This window comes from Glycine soja, chromosome 3 (genome assembly GCF_004193775.1).
Source record: "Glycine soja cultivar W05 chromosome 3, ASM419377v2, whole genome shotgun sequence".
NCBI lineage: Eukaryota > Viridiplantae > Streptophyta > Magnoliopsida > Fabales > Fabaceae > Glycine > Glycine soja.
The window spans coordinates 15,643,340-15,661,900 of NC_041004.1; the positions used below are offsets into that span (position 1 = coordinate 15,643,340).

General features: G+C 33.5%; 1 protein-coding gene across 1 annotated transcript; it reads left to right on the forward strand.

Annotated features, from left to right (window-relative positions):
• Positions 1-7,751: 7,751 nt before the first annotated feature.
• Positions 7,752-13,432, forward strand: LOC114406200 (NADPH-dependent aldo-keto reductase, chloroplastic-like). Its single transcript, XM_028368842.1, has 7 exons — positions 7,752-7,988; positions 8,569-8,619; positions 10,683-10,759; positions 11,588-11,675; positions 11,796-12,050; positions 12,703-12,942; positions 13,077-13,432. Exons 1-7 carry the CDS (start codon positions 7,866-7,868, stop codon positions 13,155-13,157), a joined length of 915 nt encoding a protein of 304 aa, XP_028224643.1. The 5' UTR covers positions 7,752-7,865; the 3' UTR covers positions 13,158-13,432.
• Positions 13,433-18,561: the final 5,129 nt, after the last annotated feature.

The following is an 18,561-nucleotide window of genomic DNA, read 5'->3' on the forward strand; positions in this document are numbered from 1 at the left end:
ACTAATGCACCTAGTACTTTCATGAGATTGATGAACCATGTTTTAAGGGAATTTATTGGGAAATTTGTGGTGGTGTACTTTGATGATATTCTTATCTATAGCACTAGTCTTGATTTGCATGTTCAACATTTGCAATCTGTTTTAAGTGTGCTTAGGAAAGAAAAATTGTATGCCAACCTAGAAAAGTGCTCCTTTTGTACTGATCATGTGGTGTTTCTAGGTTTTGTTGTTAGTGCTGAGGGAGTACGGGTGGATGTGGAAAAGGTTAAGGCCATCCAAGAATGGCCAACACCTAAGACCCTGAGTGAGGTGAGGGGATTTCATGGTTTAGCAAGTTTCTATAGGAGATTTGTTAAGGATTTTAGTACATTGGCTGCTCCTCTAACTGAAGTTGTTAAGAAGAATGTGGGTTTCAAATGGGGTAAGAAACAAGAAGAGGCCTTTGCTGCCCTCAAACATAGGTTAACTAATGCACCCATTATTGCTATGCCTAATTTTGCAAAATCATTTGAAATTGAGTGTGATGCGTCAAATGTGGGCATTGGGGCTGTTTTATTGCAAGAGGGACATCCGATAGCTTATTTTAGTGAAAAGTTAGGAGCCGCTGCCCTTAACTATTCAACTTATGATAAGGAATTGTATGCTTTGGTTAGGGATTTACAAACTTGGCAGCATTACCTATTACCCAAGGAGTTTGTCATCCATAGTGATCACGAGTCCTTAAAATACTTAAAAGGCCAAGGAAAGCTTAATAAGAGGCATGCTAAGTGGGTAGAGTTTTTAGAGCAATTTCCATATGTCATCAAACATAAAAAGGGGAAAGGGAATGTAGTGGCTGATGCACTGTCTAGGAGACATGCTTTACTTGCTATGCTTGAAACTAAACTGTTTGGTCTCGAGTCTTTGAAAGACATGTATGTGCATGATGTGGACTTTGCTGAAATTTTTGCTGAATGTGAAAAGTTTTCTGAAAATGGTTACTATAGGCATAATGGATTCTTGTTTAAAGCAAATAAATTGTGTGTGCCTAAGTGTTCCATTAGAGAGTTGCTTGTGAGTGAATCACATGAGGGGGGGTTGATGGGACACTTTGGGGTTCAAAAGACCCTGGAAATTCTGCAAGAGCATTTCTTTTGGCCTCATATGAGGCGTGATGTGCATAAGTTTTGTGGTCATTGCATTGTGTGTAAACAAGCTAAATCTAAGGTTAAACCTCATGGATTGTATACTCCTTTGCCTGTTCCTGAATATCCTTGGACTGACATATCTATGGACTTTGTTTTGGGGCTGCCCAAAACCAAGAATGGAAAGGATTCTGTGTTTGTTGTTGTTGACAGGTTTTCTAAGATGGCACACTTCATCCCTTGCAAGAAAGTGGATGACGCTTGTCATGTGGCTGATTTGTTTTTCAAAGAAATAGTGCGGCTTCATGGATTACCGAGGAGCATTGTCAGTGATAGGGATGCAAAATTCCTTAGTCACTTTTGGAGGACCTTGTGGGGTAAGATTGGTACTAAATTGTTGTTTTCTACTACTTGTCACCCACAAACTGATGGTCAAACTGAGGTAGTCAATAGGACTTTAGGCACACTGCTTAGGACTGTTTTAAAGAAAAATCTTAAATCTTGGGAAGCCTGTTTGCCTCATGTTGAGTTTGCTTATAATCGGGTTGTCCATAACACAACTAATTGTTCACCATTTGAGATAGTGTATGGATTTAATCCTTTGACTCTTCTTGATTTGTTGCCTATGCCTAACATTGCTATGTTTAAGCATAAGGATGCACAGGCTAAAGCTGAGTATGTGAAGAAGTTGCATGAGCAAGTGAAGGCTCAAATTGAAAAGAAAAATGCGAGCTATGCAAGGCAAGCCAATAAAAGCAGAAAGAAAGTCGTGCTTGAACCAGGTGATTGGGTTTGGGTACACCTGAGGAAGGAGAGGTTCCCAAAACACAGGAAGTCCAAGCTTCAACCTAGAGGAGACGGACCATTCCAAGTGTTGGAGAAGATCAACGACAATGCCTACAAGATTGACTTGCCTAGTGAGTATAATGTAAGTGCCACTTTCAATGTGTCTGATCTATCTCTTTTTGATGCAGATGGAGGAGCCTTGGATTTGAGGACAAATCCTTTTCAAGAAGGAGGGAGTGATGAGGACATAACCAAGGGCAAGGACCATGAAGCACTTGAAGGTCCCATGACCAGAGGCAGACTTAAACAAGCCCAACACGTCATAGAGACAAGGCTGGTCATTTGTATAGTTGCCATTGATGATGATTGAAGGCCCAAGTGGAGAAAGATGAAGGCCCAAAGGCAAAGGCACTACCAAGACTACTAATTGTTGCTGAAGGCCCAAACTAACTTGAAGGCCCAAGTTAAATAAGTTTTTAGTTATAATTTATTTTTATTGTAATTTTGGCCCAAACTGTTTAGAAGGCCCATGTCTATTTTTATCTTTTTGTTCAGATACACTATAAGTATTTGTTTTTGTTTTCAATAAAGGAACTTTTGGCATTTTTGATAAAATTTGGTGAGAGTTTCTCTCTGAGTTCCTTGTTGAACCAATCTCAGACTTATCAAGGTAATCCTTGTGGCGTCTACCCTGACTTATCTTCCTTTACCGGAAGTGGCGTCATCCAAACCTCCGTAGCCTGTATCAAACGATCCGCTCCTACTCAGGTTCACATCAAAAACACAGGAAAACGAAAACTTAACATGCATCAGAACAAAAAGAAAACATGCATGAGAAGAACAACAGGAAAAGAAAAGCAAAACCTCGTTTGCCATTGAAAAAATGCACAGCAACAAAACCAAGTACGACGGGAAGCAAAAGTCAAAACTTTTCCACTCAACAAAAAATGAACAACAGCATGACAAAAAATAATTATTATTAAGAAGAAAACATGCATAACAACAAACAAAATTAAGACCTTGCAAATAGAGACAAATTATACCAAAACAAACATGCACAATAGGAAAAGGGAAATAACTTGCCTACAGGATGCTTCTTTGTCGATAGCTTGTTAAGAAGAAAACATGCATAACAACAAAAACTCAACAGAAAACCAAAGCAAAAACTGGAAGTGAAGATGGAAGAGACGAACCACAAAAATGGAGAAGAAAGAAAGCACGGAGGAAACCTCATGTAGCAAACAGAAAATGGAAAACCTCAGTAAGGGGAAAACTCAACGGCAAGTGAAGCTGGAAGAAACGAACCACAAAATTGAAGAAAAAAAGCAAACGGGAGAAGGTGGGGAAATGACGAAACACAGTTCAGAGGAAACAACGGGAGAAGGCTGGAGAAGGAGGCACGTGGAGCAACCAAAGCTTGAAGCGGAAATAAAATGACTTTCTTGTGGCTGGTTGTGTTCGAATCAGAAGAGAAGAGAAGAAAATAGAAGAAGAAAGAAAGGAAGAGGCACGGGAGAAATAAAGAGAGAAATGGAATTAGGCATAGAAGAAGAAAGGAAGGAAGAGGCACGAGAGAAATGGACAGCTGTAGGGTCACACGTCAATCTTAGAAAATTTACAAAATTCCAATTCTGTTAACTGCAGGGGACATGTGTCACCACCTGGAGCATGGACACAATAGACATTTCCATATACATCTCATTTATAAGACTTAGTATAGACTATACTTTTTGACCAATTTATATGCAATTAAGTTACTCGTAGATCGAGTTTTGTTCATAATGATTTATCTATAATGTTGAGTGGAATTATCGATTTTGAAAAATACTTGTATTTGTAGTATTTATCATTAAAAAAAATTAAAACTAATTTTTTATTTATTTTATGATATCATTGATTAACTAATTTTTTTAGTATCCGTGCATTTGCATTATCATGTTTGATTTATGCATATTTTAAAATAATTTATAATTATTCGCTAATTATGAGTAATAGAACAAAATGAGACGCATCATAACGATATAGAAAAAAATAGTTTTATTCACAATTTTTCTAGGGAACAACAAAATATTCTTTATCCGAGGATGCTCCGGTCATTTTTGTCTTTATATTTAAAATGTTGAAAAATTAAAATGATATAAAATTAAATCATTTTAAATTACGTCAAAATTATATATTATAAGGAACATAGGGTTTTTTTAGTGTGGTATATGATCAAAGTGAATATTGCAGCTAGATTTTTCCTTTTAAGGAGCTGCAGCTAGATTATTAAGAATTGGAATTAGTTTACTTTTAAGGTGTATTTATTAAAGCATGTCCTTTTCAAGTTTTACAGAAGAAACATTAATTATTTAAAATAAACACTATAAACTAATAATGATTTGCAATAATTTGAAATCCATCAGAATGCTTATTTTTAGTTTGAATAAAACTATTATGTTTTAAATAATTAATGCTTCTCTCTGCGTTGTTTCTCATCCAAACCAACGATTGTGTCAATATCTCCTTCCTCTCCTAATTATGATTTGCTTCCCCTGTATGATACACCTCCCTCTCTGTCACGTAATTTTGGATGCAGTGAAAAAGACTAATTAACCCTTGATTTATTGGAGTGTTGTTTAACAATTGAAGCTCAATTTGAGAGTTGCATTGGTCTTGGTGATTAAGTTTCAGGGATTTTATTTGGAATCGTTGGCGGGGTAGGCATTTTCATTCCCGTGCTTACTCTCATTATTTGTTTTGATACCAAGTCTGTTGCTACTCTTTCTAAATGTAGTTAATTAATTCTCTCATTTTATTCTTCTTTAATTTCTTCAAATTGTGACTTCATTAACTCTGGAGAGTTGATTCTTTTTGTTTTGTGATAAAGTTTTGGCATTGTTGACTTGTTTCATTAGTGGTGTATCTTAGTTTCTAGAGTTAATTTTTTACCCTCCTTTATGATTTTTTTTTTTATAATTATAGAAGCAATTGCGCAAGTATTACTGAGTCTTTATGCATCATGATTTAGCTTTTTCTCAAGGTTTTAACCCTTGTTTAAGCATAAAACAATTATCCAGTGTCTTGAAAAATTAGGGAACATTTATCCAGTGTCGTTTGGTATATGATCAAGTGTTAGTTTTAACTTGGTTTTACATGTATACATAAGTTGGAATCCTTTTGCCATCCTATGCATTTCAAGGTAATACAAATGGTGTTTTTTTTCTTTAGGTTTGAGATTGTTATTAATGCACCGATCAAGGTAATAAAAGGCAGGAGCACCACATTCCACGAGCAATGATCTGCAACAGCTTTGACAAATTTTATGATACTGATATACATTGAACAAATTTTATTTATTTTTGGTTTGGAACTAATTTTTAACTCTTTAAAGATGGTACTTAGTAATGAATTACAATTCCTTTGCTACTGAAAACTCTTAAAAGAAGGTAGTTAGTAATGAATAAGAATTCCTTTGCCACTGAATTTGTGAAATAGAATAGGGATATTATTTTGAAAATAAATTAGAGAAACCTCAACAATTTTTTGTACACTAATTGTTAAAGCTAGGATCAAGATTGAGCCAAAATAAGTCTCTAATTTTCAACTTGACAATCAAGACCGTAAAAGCTGCTCTAATTAACTGATTAATATTTACTTTTCTCTATTGGTAGTTGTTGAAACCTTCCTCTAAAACAGTTAGTAATCTTCCATCACAACTGCATGACGAAATTACTTACCACGCACTACTTAGTCCTTCACTGCATTCTTGATGGAAAGCTACTTTTAAGAGTGTCACAGTCCAACAACAACATCGAGCTTCAATGTATTAATATCTGAAATTTATTAAAAATACGCATTTGCACTGAAGATAATTTATCTGTTCTATAAAAAGAATACTACTTTATAAGGAGCATCATCCACCTCCGGTAAAAAATCCTGCATTGTACCTTCCAGCAAGAGAAAAAGAAAACAAAAACAAATGGGCTAACACAACAATTTTGTCACTCATTTAGTCCAATACACACTCCATTTTAAGAAGACTTTCTCCAACCCTTTGTCATCCTATCATAGCACAAAAGAAAAATAGTTCTTAATCAATATTAACATTCTCACTACTACAAAAAACACATTCTACGACGCACTACCGCCTTAGAAAGTGGCACGGTGATAAACTTGTAATTATCAAAGCTGAGTTTTGTTTTTTACAACACAAATTCTAAGGCGGTCATAAAAAACCGCCTTAGAATGTGTCAGGGTGGTATTTTTGTAATTATAGGAAAAAATTCAACGACGGGTTTTTACGAGAATCGCCTTTGTTTTATTTCCCTAATTACATTACGGGATTCCATGCCATTTCGGTACTACCTAGCTACAACACTGTAACCCAGTCTTCACTGTTGATCGATTTCCTCCATCTTCACCCAGTCTTCGAAGACCACTCTGTGACCCAACGTCCCATTTGGTCTTCACCCAGTGTTGAAAGAGAACTCTGTGACCCATCACTAAGCTGTGTCGAAGAGAACTCTGTTGTACTCAGGCCCTGTTCAAGGTGTGTCGTGCTGCTGTCATATCGTACGAACTGGTAAGTACTCATGTCCTAGTGTTGATTGCTTCAAAATGTGTATGTTATATATGTAGTTCTTCTTCTATATTTGCTTCGGTGGTAGGTAGGGACTTTTGTTTTGACTGTGTAATGAATGTCATTGTCATCTTGAGTGTATTTGGTTTATGTTCTCACCATCATTTTATTTTGCCTTTATCGATTTTCAACACACGGGCGAAGGACGGGTTGCTTGCGGCTTCAATATCTGCTAACCAAACTCTAGTCATATGGGATTTAAAGGTACCGTGCCTTCTTATTTTGAACCACATGTTTATGGTTTTATATTAATATATTAATACTATTAATCAATAAAAAAAATTATGTATAAACTAAAACTTACTTTGGAGATTGAGAAGGCAATACTTTAATAATTTTCAATTTGTTTGAACAATTATGTAAGTTGTGATTTGTTCCACCACAATTTGGAACATCACAAGGACGAGCCTTCTTTGCAACCTCAACTCCTCCTTTCGGCCTTGATCCCTTTGGCTGAACTTTCGTTTTTGAAAACAATGAGATTTTCAATATCACAGTCATCGTCATTATTTGGCACATTATGTTCCTAATGAATTAAATCTTGACTTTCAGGCATCCCTTTTATCATTTGAGTAACTTTTTTCTATCTCTGTAGTAGCAACTTACCCTCGTTGTCTTCAAAGATTCAACTTGTAAACATTGAATTAGAGAGTGGAACTTAACGCCTCTAATTCAATCCTCAAATATTAAATCCTAATTAAGTTATGCTCCCACAAAACTAATTGAAACTTAAAAAGTTAGGAAGGTGAAAAACCAACTTATTAAAATATAAATGTTTGATGTAAAATCATGATCAATAAATAAATATATTAAAGATAAAAATAAAAAATATAAAAAATTAAAAATTAAAAATTAATATTTTAAAAAATATCACCTTAAGTAGTATTTCAAAAAACATTACCTCAAAAAATATTAAAAAAACTTATTTAATAATCAAATATATTTTTCGGCTAATAAAAAAATTAATAATTAATCAAAATATCTTATAAAACATAATCTTAGAGAGTGACACTTAACAGTTTTTCTACATTTTTATTTTGCTTTATTTATTACTAGTATTTTCTTTAAAAGATAATAATTAAGTCTTCAAATAAAACCGAATTCCCCACGTGACACGCACGAGCGTGCTTTATAACATTTTTTAAGCCTAAAAGCCGGCAAGTGCACGTGGCAGAATATCTATGGAAGAAAGAAGACCTTCCACGACGTAAGAATGTATTCTAGTTTGTCACGGAATTTGTAAATCAAACGAATTCGTTGATTCCATATCGATTCGCATTTGCGTACACCCCTGACCCCTTGATTTCTCTCAGTTCCGTTCTGCATCATAGAGTATGGCCAGCCACGATCTTCGATTCTTCGAGTTGAACACAGGCGCTAAGATACCTTCCGTTGGTTTGGGAACGTGGCTCGCTGAACCTGGCGTTGTTGCTCGCGCCTTGGCCACTGCAATAAACGTTGTGCACTTATTTATTTATTATTACTGTTAATTTTTATTAATAAGGGATTGAACTGGTGGCTTTTTTTTTTTTCTCTTTTTACATCAATCTTATATGTCCAAATTTTACAAATTCTGCCCACACAATCATTGCTAGCTAATTATTATTCCGCCTTTTATATATATATATATATATATATATATATATATATATATATATTCAAATTTGGGTTATTGATGTTTTTGTCTCTAAAATTTAAATTTATTTTTAGTACTTCAGTTTCGAACAAATTTTGACGGATTAGGTGGAGTACAATTTGTTGCAGTTTTTAATTGCAATTGAAGGATTAAAAAAAATAAATTTAAGGAGAAAAATAACATTGACCTAAATTTGTGGGGGAAAAAACATATTTAAATTTATTAAAATTTCATAATTTGTCTTTTCATGAAAAGAAGAGATGTATCCAAAACCTTTTTTTTTAAAAAAAAAAAACTGTATTGTGGTTATTTATTTAATGGATTTATTTTTTAAGTGTTGATGTGTATGGTTTTGGAACAAAGATGGCTTATAGTGGATCTATGTGACAATGTCGATGCAGGTTGGATATCGGCATATAGATTGTGCGCAAATTTATGGCAATGAAAAGGAGGTGAGAGTTCTATGTTTTTTTTTTTTGAATAAACAGGTGTCGATTGTGTTTGATTTAATTGCTTATTATCTTATTTGCGTGGTACTTTTTAAATTTTTTATGGTGTAAGAGTTGTTTTTGTTGAACTTCTTTATACAAGTAAAAGATGAAAATAGTTCGAACTTAGAAGTATTTAATGGATAATGAGGTTATCCTACAGCATGAATCAACCGTTCCAGTTTAAGTAATGATTTGACTTTGAGTTTGGGTATGCAACTACACTAATATGGAGGGAGAGTTTTGTCATCCAAAAGGGTCCTACAATTTCCTGTAGTGGAGGATTGTTAGTGATTGTAAGTGAACAATGAACACATAGAAATTTTAAAATAAATTACATATTAGAATTTAATTAGAATGCACTAACATATGTTTGTGATGTTTTCTGAGTTTGGGGAGAAATAAACTATCTTTTTCTCCAATGTAAGGTTTGCTGCTTGACAGTTTTGAAATAGACTTTTGTAGTTCTGGAGGAGCAGTGCATAGGTCTACATGCTGGAATTTTCTTTGTATTCAGTTTTATGTTTTGAGAGAAATAAGGAGTGCAAGACTTTATGGTTATATTCTGCATGCTGGAATTTGGTTAGAGCACAATGCTACATACAGTTTCTAGCAAGAAGGTTTTATGGCAGAATTTTATCTTACTTACTCGAAGAATTATGTAAGAATTATATTCATACTTTATACTTCCCTTTTTCTTTTTAAGAATATTGGTATAAAAAATTACAATAATTGCATTGACCAAATAAAACACTTGAGTAGCTTTTATTAATAAAACCAAGAAAAAGATCCTTTGAAGACAAGCACTGATAGCATAGAGCAAACAGCATCTATGTCTATGCATCAAACAATTAGCAGAATTGAACAATTGTTAGTACATAAGTGTAACTTAATCTACCCTTACAGGCTATTAAGGTACTGCATGTCCCTCAAATGAAATCGTAATGAGTTGTTACTTGAAGCAATGGAATTTTCTACTTTCAAACTTGTGAAAATTGTTTTGGTTTGGGCTTAAGCCTTACTGAATAATAATAGAAAACAATAGTTCTACATGAGAGGTATAAAAAGTTAGTATCCAATTAAGTTAACTACACTAAAGTAATATCATGTTATTACAAAATTTGGAGGTTTTATCCAGATTATATGAAATTGTAAATAAGATTACTCATTTTAGAAGTCCAGGCAGAAATGTGCTGCTATTCTCATTCAATTTATTTTCACATAATAGAAATGAGTTTATCTCATTTAGAAGCAGGAAAAACCACAAAAGATGAAAAAAAATCAAGGCTGATGTTCTTCATTCTTTCTCTTCACTCTAAAACTTCTTCTGCATAGTCATGCCATTAGCTGCGGTTAAAACTTAAAATGTGTGGTGCTATAAATGGTCTAATACAAAATGTAGAATGGAATTTTCTATGCAAATCTTTTGTTGCCCTTAAGAGATACAATTGAGGGTTTAATGTGAAAGAACTAGTAAAATGGAGAAGAAAATATGAATTTATTCCTCACTAATACATCAATTGTGCAGTATTTTTACGGCTTAGCTGGAGATGAGGTGAGAATACTGTTGATAGCCGGAGTGCAGGACCATGTCTATTAGCAATAGTAACCTAAATTCTAAAAGGAATGAGAGAAATCACATGCACACACGCAAGCACAAGAGATTTAATGAGGTTCGCCAAGTGTGTTTATGTCCTTGGGAGCAAAGTCAGTCCATTTCTATTTCTTATACATAAACAATAGAATTACATCACAATATATAATATCATCCATACCACGGGCTTTACCCGCACCCATACCCGCTTTTACTATACCTGCCTTTACCTGCACCCATACCCGCTTTTACTATACCTGCCTTTCCTGCTAACATCCTGGAGATTAAAGCAAGAACACAGCTAACAATGATAGGGCACTGATAATGTGCATTTTACCATTAACTACGTTGGGTTTGTATAATTAAACTTTATGTCAGTGTTACAATTCTTATTTTTTTTTTTTATCTATTAGTTATTGTAAATTTTATGTAGATTGGTGCTGCCTTGAAGAAGTTATTTGCTGATGGTGTAGTTAAGCGTGAAGATATGTTTATCACCTCCAAGCTATGGTTTGTCTTTTTTATATGTACTTTATATTTGTCATACTAATTTGTTGCCAAGTTTATCTATGCAATCACTTGGTATAGATTTCTTGAGAGTCTTCATGTTTTTCTTCTTCTTAATTCATAGTTATTGAAAATACAATTTAATAAATCAGCATTCCAAAGTATTTTCATTGAATTATCTTATACAAGATTAGAAGAGATATTTAATTTGAAGTTATCAAATATTATTTACATGCTAAGTCTGCAAGATAACTCATTGACCATTTTATCCTTGTACAGAAAGATGTGAAATTCTGAGATTAGCATCATTAATGATCTTTACAGTTGTCATTTATTTTCAATTTTTCAATTATTTTAACCTCCACTAAGGTTAAACCATATTTGAATCCATACTAGGAGAAGCACCTACATTTAGTGTTTAACCATGTCTTGAGTAGGATTGCCATCTATGAAGAATATCTATTCAAAATCCCAAAAACATTGATGTTTTTCAATTCTTCAAACTTTCTACAAATACTGATTTTCTTTCCTTTGAATCTGAACATTATTTCTTCATCATCTTTTTATCCACCAAATAAGCCTTCTCCTACTCTAAAAGCCTATAGTTCTTCATCTTTTTCTGTCAAAGTACTATTGTGATCATACGTTGTTGTTCAAAAACTTGAACAATTTTATGAAAAGCAGAGGACTTTCTCAATAACAGTCTACAGATTTCTGGCATTTATTCAAACTGTTCTTGCTAGTTTGTTCTTAAACTCAATTACATCCTTTATCATTCTGATTCTGTAATTACATTCTTTATACCCAATTTAATTTGCACATGTTTTATAGGTGTAATGATCACTTGCCGGAAAATGTCCCAGAGGCATTTGATAAAACTTTACAAGATTTGCAACTGGACTATTTGGATCTCTACCTTGTGTGTAAATCATAAGAAATTCATTCATTCCTTCCTACATCAATTTCTTTTTAGTGTCACTGAATTCAAGTTCTTATGTTAAAAATTTGATTTGTCATATGTCTATATTTATTCTTATAGATCCATTGGCCAGTCAGTGCGAAAAACGGGAAGCTTACCAAACCTGACATACCTAGCACATGGAGAGCAATGGAGGCACTCTACAATTCTGGCAAGGCTCAAGCTATAGGGGTCAGCAATTTCTCTGTAAAGAAGCTTCAGGATTTGTTGGATGTGGCAAGTGTGCCTCCAGCTGTTAACCAAGTGGAATTGCACCCTTCATTACAGCAGCCAGAATTGCATGCTTTCTGTAAATCCAAGGGAGTGCACTTATCAGTGAGTGTGCAAATTTAAATCCAAACATTTATGCATGCTACATGAACAATGATTTTAAGATCGGACCAGTGATTGAAACTAGTTCAATGGTTCGACTGTAGTTGAATCGGTTTTATATTTTTTAAATATAATATAATATTTCAACTAATAAAATAATATATAATTAAAAAATTATAAATTAATATAAATGATTAAATTATATATTTCGTAAGATAAAAATTAATAATAGTTAAGAAAATAGTTGATATTTATGGGAAATATTTAAGAATGTATTTTTATTTATTTTAAAAATATTTTAAATAAAATAATAAAATTTAAAAAACCAAAAAATTTAAAATTAAAATGACCGGTTCAACCCCAGTTCTCTATACCGGTTCAACATTAGTTTTAGCTGATTTTATACTAGTTGGACCGATTATGAGATACTCTGATTTTTAGAGTCTTTAGAGCGATCACCTAACCGATTTCTGGTTGAACCGACCGGTCCGATTTTAAAAATCTTGTACACAAGTACATATCTCTGGATATAAAAAACTTAAAGGAATTGTATAGTAGACATCTTGTAGCAACTTCAGTGTTACATATAGGAACTTTTTGTGATTCTGAGCTGCAATTTTGCTTACTACTCACCACTATGAATGATCTAATTCAGGGCTATTCACCACTGGGAAAAGGATACAGTGAAAGTAATATTCTTAAAAATCCATTTCTGCACACAACTGCAGAGAAGTTAGGGAAGACTGCAGCACAAATAGCTCTTAGATGGGGACTACAAATGGGCCACAGTGTGCTTCCCAAGAGCACAAATGATGCAAGGCTCAAGGAAAACTTTGATCTCTTTGATTGGTCCATACCTGCAGATTTGCTTGCCAACTTCTCTGACATTAAGCAGGCGAGTTATTTTATGGAAAATATTTTTTTTTCAAAAGCTTTCTCAGGCTAAGAAAAATTATTGTTTTTCAAATTAAGTTATTTAAAAACCCAAATCCTGAAAAAGCATTTCAACTACATGTTTTACTGATGCAGGAGAGAATAGTTACTGGAGATGGTTTTTTTAGCAAGACATCTCCCGGGTACAAAACAATTGAAGAACTCTGGGATGAGTAATGGACAGTTTCCATATTGGCCACATCCCCCCCCCCCCTCTTGCTTAATGCAAAAATGAGCCTATCTTTATGATTATTGTAATAATCTACGATGTGTTTATAATTTTGGACTTGAGATGTGTCAAGGGAGATTTCGAGTTTACATTAATAACGTGTCATTTTGGAATTCAGTTGTTTGAGTCTTGACCTTATTGTGTGTTTGACAAAACTATTGTTAGAAGTCTAATATCGTTTAGATTGGAAAATGTTAGTTATTAATATGTTAATTTTTTGTTAGCAGGGGACTCAAACCCATGATCAATCCCTCCCTTCCTCTTACTTTTCCTCCCTCTTATTTTTACCATCAAGTCAAACTTATATCTTCGACCAATAATTATATAAGTGGGAGATAATTCTCACTGTACAAAGCGTGACATCCTCTCTTAGAGAGTTAGAACCGCTTAGCCCAAGCAAACCTGCTTAGCGCAAGAAGTCACATTGGAAGATAGTTGTCACATGCAAGCATGCTAAGCGTGCATCCTAGGGCTTAACACGTGACCACTTAGCTGGACATGCACGCTCAATGCGAGCATCGCGCTAAGTGCACAAGAAAGTTCTGATTGACCAATCAATTGGTGAAGATATTTAGAAAGATGATTCATTCATTAGCATTCTTCACCATGAAGAAAGCAACATGAAGCAGAGAGAGAAGCCATAGCCATTGTTGAAGGAGATCACTTTCCAGAGTTCTGGTCGATCCATTTCATTCTATTTCTCTTCAATTATCTTCCATTTCATTCCACCTTTTTATATTTGTAAGTCTCTCATGACAATGAGAGGCCAAAACCACCCGTTATTGAGAGCTATGCAAACCAAACACTCTTAGATGCAATGATTCTAAACTATCTATTAATATGACATTGATATTATTATTTTTTTCTTGTGCTCATTCACATGTCTATGTTCTGATCATCAATTTTCATGCACTATTTTAGGATTTAGACATTGAGAAATATTTATATGCTAAGAGAACTTAGGAAGAACATCTAGGTGATCCATGTCTAAGGATAGAGTGGTATTGCCTAACCTATTTATGTATTTTTGCTTGTAATGAAATTATTTAATATAACTCTTAAGGGATTATGAACGATATTAGGTGCTTTAGGCTCTCTCACTTGAGGGATCATGATTAGAGTATGTTAGAAGATGCGGGTAATAATCATATTCATGTTAAACAGAGAAAAATCAATTACAATTGCATCGAGAGTAGTTCTAGTAAGCGGAGCCCCCAACATGTTCCATAATTCATCACCAACACCATCTCACAACTCCAAGCATTTGTTTTCTTACTCTTTCATGTTCCTTGATTTGTAGTTAAATTACATTAGTTTATATTTGTACTTATTGCCATTGAAGACACCGAAAGTTGGAGACCTACCTTCAGTAAATATTATAAATTTAGATAATATTCTAAAACTTTTTTTGTAGTTGATTTTCTATCTTTTATAAGTCATTTCTTTTTTAGATATCTTCTACAAGTCATGCTATTAGTATTCCTTGTTGGCCATGCCTTTAGATTGATCAAAGCTAGAGATATTGTGTTTGAATATGGTCCAAGATGAGGATATGGACCTGATTGTGGCAGTAGAGTGTCTCAGAAGGGTTTGCAGTACCAACTTGAGGTCATTTATCCATACTAAAAAAAACCTTTTTAGTTATCACTAATGCATGGACATGCACATGACCTAGAGTTCTGTATAGATTGTAGCTCTTTTGGTAATGTGGCTAGGTTCATCAACCATAGTTATGATCCTAACCTATTTGTTCAATGTGTTTATTTTTTTTAGAATTTTTAATTGTTTTTTAAATAAGACATTCTAAGACATTTCTTTTAAAACCGTCTTTGAAAGTGTATATTTTAAGACGATTCTTAACTAAAAACCGTCTTAGAAAGACACCTTGGGTATTCTTCTAAGACGTTTTTTTTTATCTAAGAATCGTCTTTGAAGGGAACCTTTTTCTAAGACGGTTGTTTATGGAACCGTCGTTGAAAGTCAAAACTTTCAACGACGTTAGCTTCAAAGACGATTTTGAACTGTTCTTGTTTACAACTGTCATTGTTTAGCCTTTTTGCAGTAGTGTGATCAAGTAAATCAATGTCCTGTAGTGTGATTCTTTCTATTGCTAGTCAAGAGTAGATGAGTTCTGGTTGTCAAGTAGAAGAAGAAATGCTTATGCACAAGCTTCATGAAGTTATGTCAGCTAATGGTCACACTAAATAGGTATATTTATCTACTTTATCTCATTTACCACCCTATGGGAAATGATTTTTAGTAGGAAGTTTATTTGCAATAATAGTATTTATTCCTAATCATCTCTGGTATTTTCTCTTATCTGATGATTGGTTGCAATTTGCAAATTTATTCATACTGCTTTTGTATCAAATTAATTTGGCAGGAAATAGCACAACTCAGATAGTTTTCATGAAATTTCTCCAAAAGATTAAATTGTAACTTGTTTTCACCATTTTGATTAATAATTATGCTACTGTAGTTGATGTTTGTTATTTCATTTCTTTATGGGGAAGTTTCTCTATCTAAATTTTAAATTAATCTTTCACCTTTTTGTGTTGTTGAGTGTATGTCAAAAGCTTGAGTTTTTTTTTTAAATGAATCAAAGTCCCACTACTACTGTTCTATTCTGTGTTAGAGCTAATCTCTTGGGTTGATCTTCTTTTCACTAGGCATATCATAAACTATAGTTCTTGCGAGTTTAGAGAGAGAGAAAGCTATTGTAGTGGAGACCCTTACCATGTTAAAGGGTCAACTTACTTTGTCTATGGTAAGTTTGCTCCTCTGTAGTGTGAACTATTTCAATTCAAATTCAAGTAGTAATTGAGTAAGAGAGCATGAAATACTTGGAATCTTAGGTGATACCTGTCAGACCTTAATTTCATCCGGGTATAATACTTTTATCATCCAGATATGATGTTTTGATCATTGCTAATCAAATTTCGGTGTTTGACACCAGTTGCAATGCAAGGCCAAGGGGTCGCTTAGGGTTTGATGGTTGATTATCAGATCTAGAAACAAAAAACCACAAGAAAAGGGGCAAAATGGTCATTTCCTAGAATTTTTTGGACCTAACCCTCATCAATGGAGTTTAGTTCCTTTGTGATATTATGTGTGCATTTATCTTCTCCACTTATCGTTGGTAATTTCATTTTATTCGTAAGGCTTAGTTCTAATCGGTCACTAATGTCATGAAATTGGTGTTTTTTTTAGTAAGACTAGAAAGTAATAAGCAAAACCAAATGAAAAAAAACCAATTCACAACCAATCTTATTAAAGAACTACGTATGTCTGATTTCTTCATCGCATCTGGGGATACGCTGGAGCAAGGGAAACACCCTTGTCGATTCGAAAATAATAATAATAAATGTAAAATAAATAATTTTGAAATCATGTTTTGCACACTCGATTAAAGGTTGTTGTCCTTTGTAATGGGCGCATGGGGTGCTAATACCTTCGCTATGCGTAAACAACTCCCGAACCCTTCTTTTCAAAATTCACAGAGCTCTTTTGGTTTTTCTAATGTTTTCCTCGAATAAACGTTAGTGGCGACTCCTACGTGTTTTCTACCTAGAAGACACATTTCTTTCTTGTTTTTTTTTTCTCTTTCGCCGTCTGGTCGTAAGTTAGATTGAGATAATACATATTACTCTTCTTATAAGCATAGGAATGTGCAAAGTGCATTTTTTAATGAGGATAGATGATTAAAAAGAAAAAATAAAAACTGATCTGACAACTCACTCTATTAGTATTAGCAATTTAGCATTTTGTTTTAATTTTTGGTGAGAAGCAATGTAGCATTCTCTTGTGCCTTACTGTTTGACATTCATGAACCCATCACTTTTTTATTTCTTAAAACTTACTAAAAAAATGTGGCTGGCCAAAATTAATTGCTTACCTAAATTTCTCTTGTTACTTTGTCATGTGCCCCCCTCCAGCTTTGATTGGTGATTTGAAATCCCAAAAACTAATTTATTGAGTAGAAACATAATAGTAGACCCTACGATTAGACAACAGTTAGCTTGGCTTTATAATACACCTTATTATATGTTAAACACTACTAGATGCCTATGCTAAAAAAAAGTCACTACTAGATGCAAACATGCACCATATATATGCTATGTTCAGTTTGTTTGCATGCCAATTCTATTACTTTAATTCACTATGCAAAACCGAAACTTGTCTCTAGCTAAGTCAGCTTTTTCCTGAGGCGCATTTTCTCAGCACTTTGTCAAGTGTGTCTTTTGGTTGGCATTTAACAGCTAGGATTATTTTAAAATTTTATTGTCAAAATTAAAGTAGTATAAATAAAATATAATTTATGAGTCTTCACTCAAATTATACAAAATCTAGGTATGATAGGGGAGCAAAAATATTTCAGGCTGACAAGTACAGGGACATGTGTTTTTTTCTTGGGTGGGAGAAGTAGAATGACAATATGAATTTCCATTTATTTTGAAATGTAACATTTTATTTCATTATACTACATTATCTTTGTTTGCTTGAAGGGGTGCATTAATTTAAGTGCTCACTCACTTGGAATGGCATTTTGTTCATTATGAAGTCATATTCTTTTAACAAGTACAACTATGGGAGTATCATTATTGTATATCTTTGATTTGATTTTTTTTATGGTTCTAGAAAAAACCCATATAACCTTATATCTGCAACTCTTCCTTTGTCAGATTTCAGAAGCTACTAACTCAAAATGAACAAAATTTATCTATCTCTTCTGGGGTAGAAAATCAAGCTGCCAAGCAGCAAAAATTAGAGGGTGGTCTCTTGTGTAAGGTTTGCAAGTTGTTTAAGTCTTTCTTCTTTGATTTTACAATACTTGAACTTGAAGAAAGTTCATATTTGGCTTCTTGAAGTATATACCAAAAATTGATCATAAAGTTGAATATGTACTGGTGTGAAATTGATCATAAAGTTCAATATGTATACTTTATTGGTGTTCTATCATTATAGTTAGGGACAATTATACATCACTGGTATATACTATTTGATTTGACATTGCTTTCCTTGGGTCATTGCTCATTTACTCTTATTTGAAATCCTTGTTTTGGGGTGAAATTGTAGCTAAGAAGAACATGATTTCTAAAAGAATGATGGAAATAGCCAGTTTAACATACAAAATAGAATGCCAAAACTGTCAATTTCTAATTACTGATCTTTTTTTGGTTTGCATTGGAGGTAAATATGCTATCTTGACTAATATAACTGTAGATGGTTCCTGATGATACTATTGACTATGTATACGGGAAAAATGGTAGCAATTTGGCTTGTCTAAGACAGGTACACAAAGTTAGATAAGTTTATATACATATATTTTTTGTGTGTTAGATTGTTTTGTTT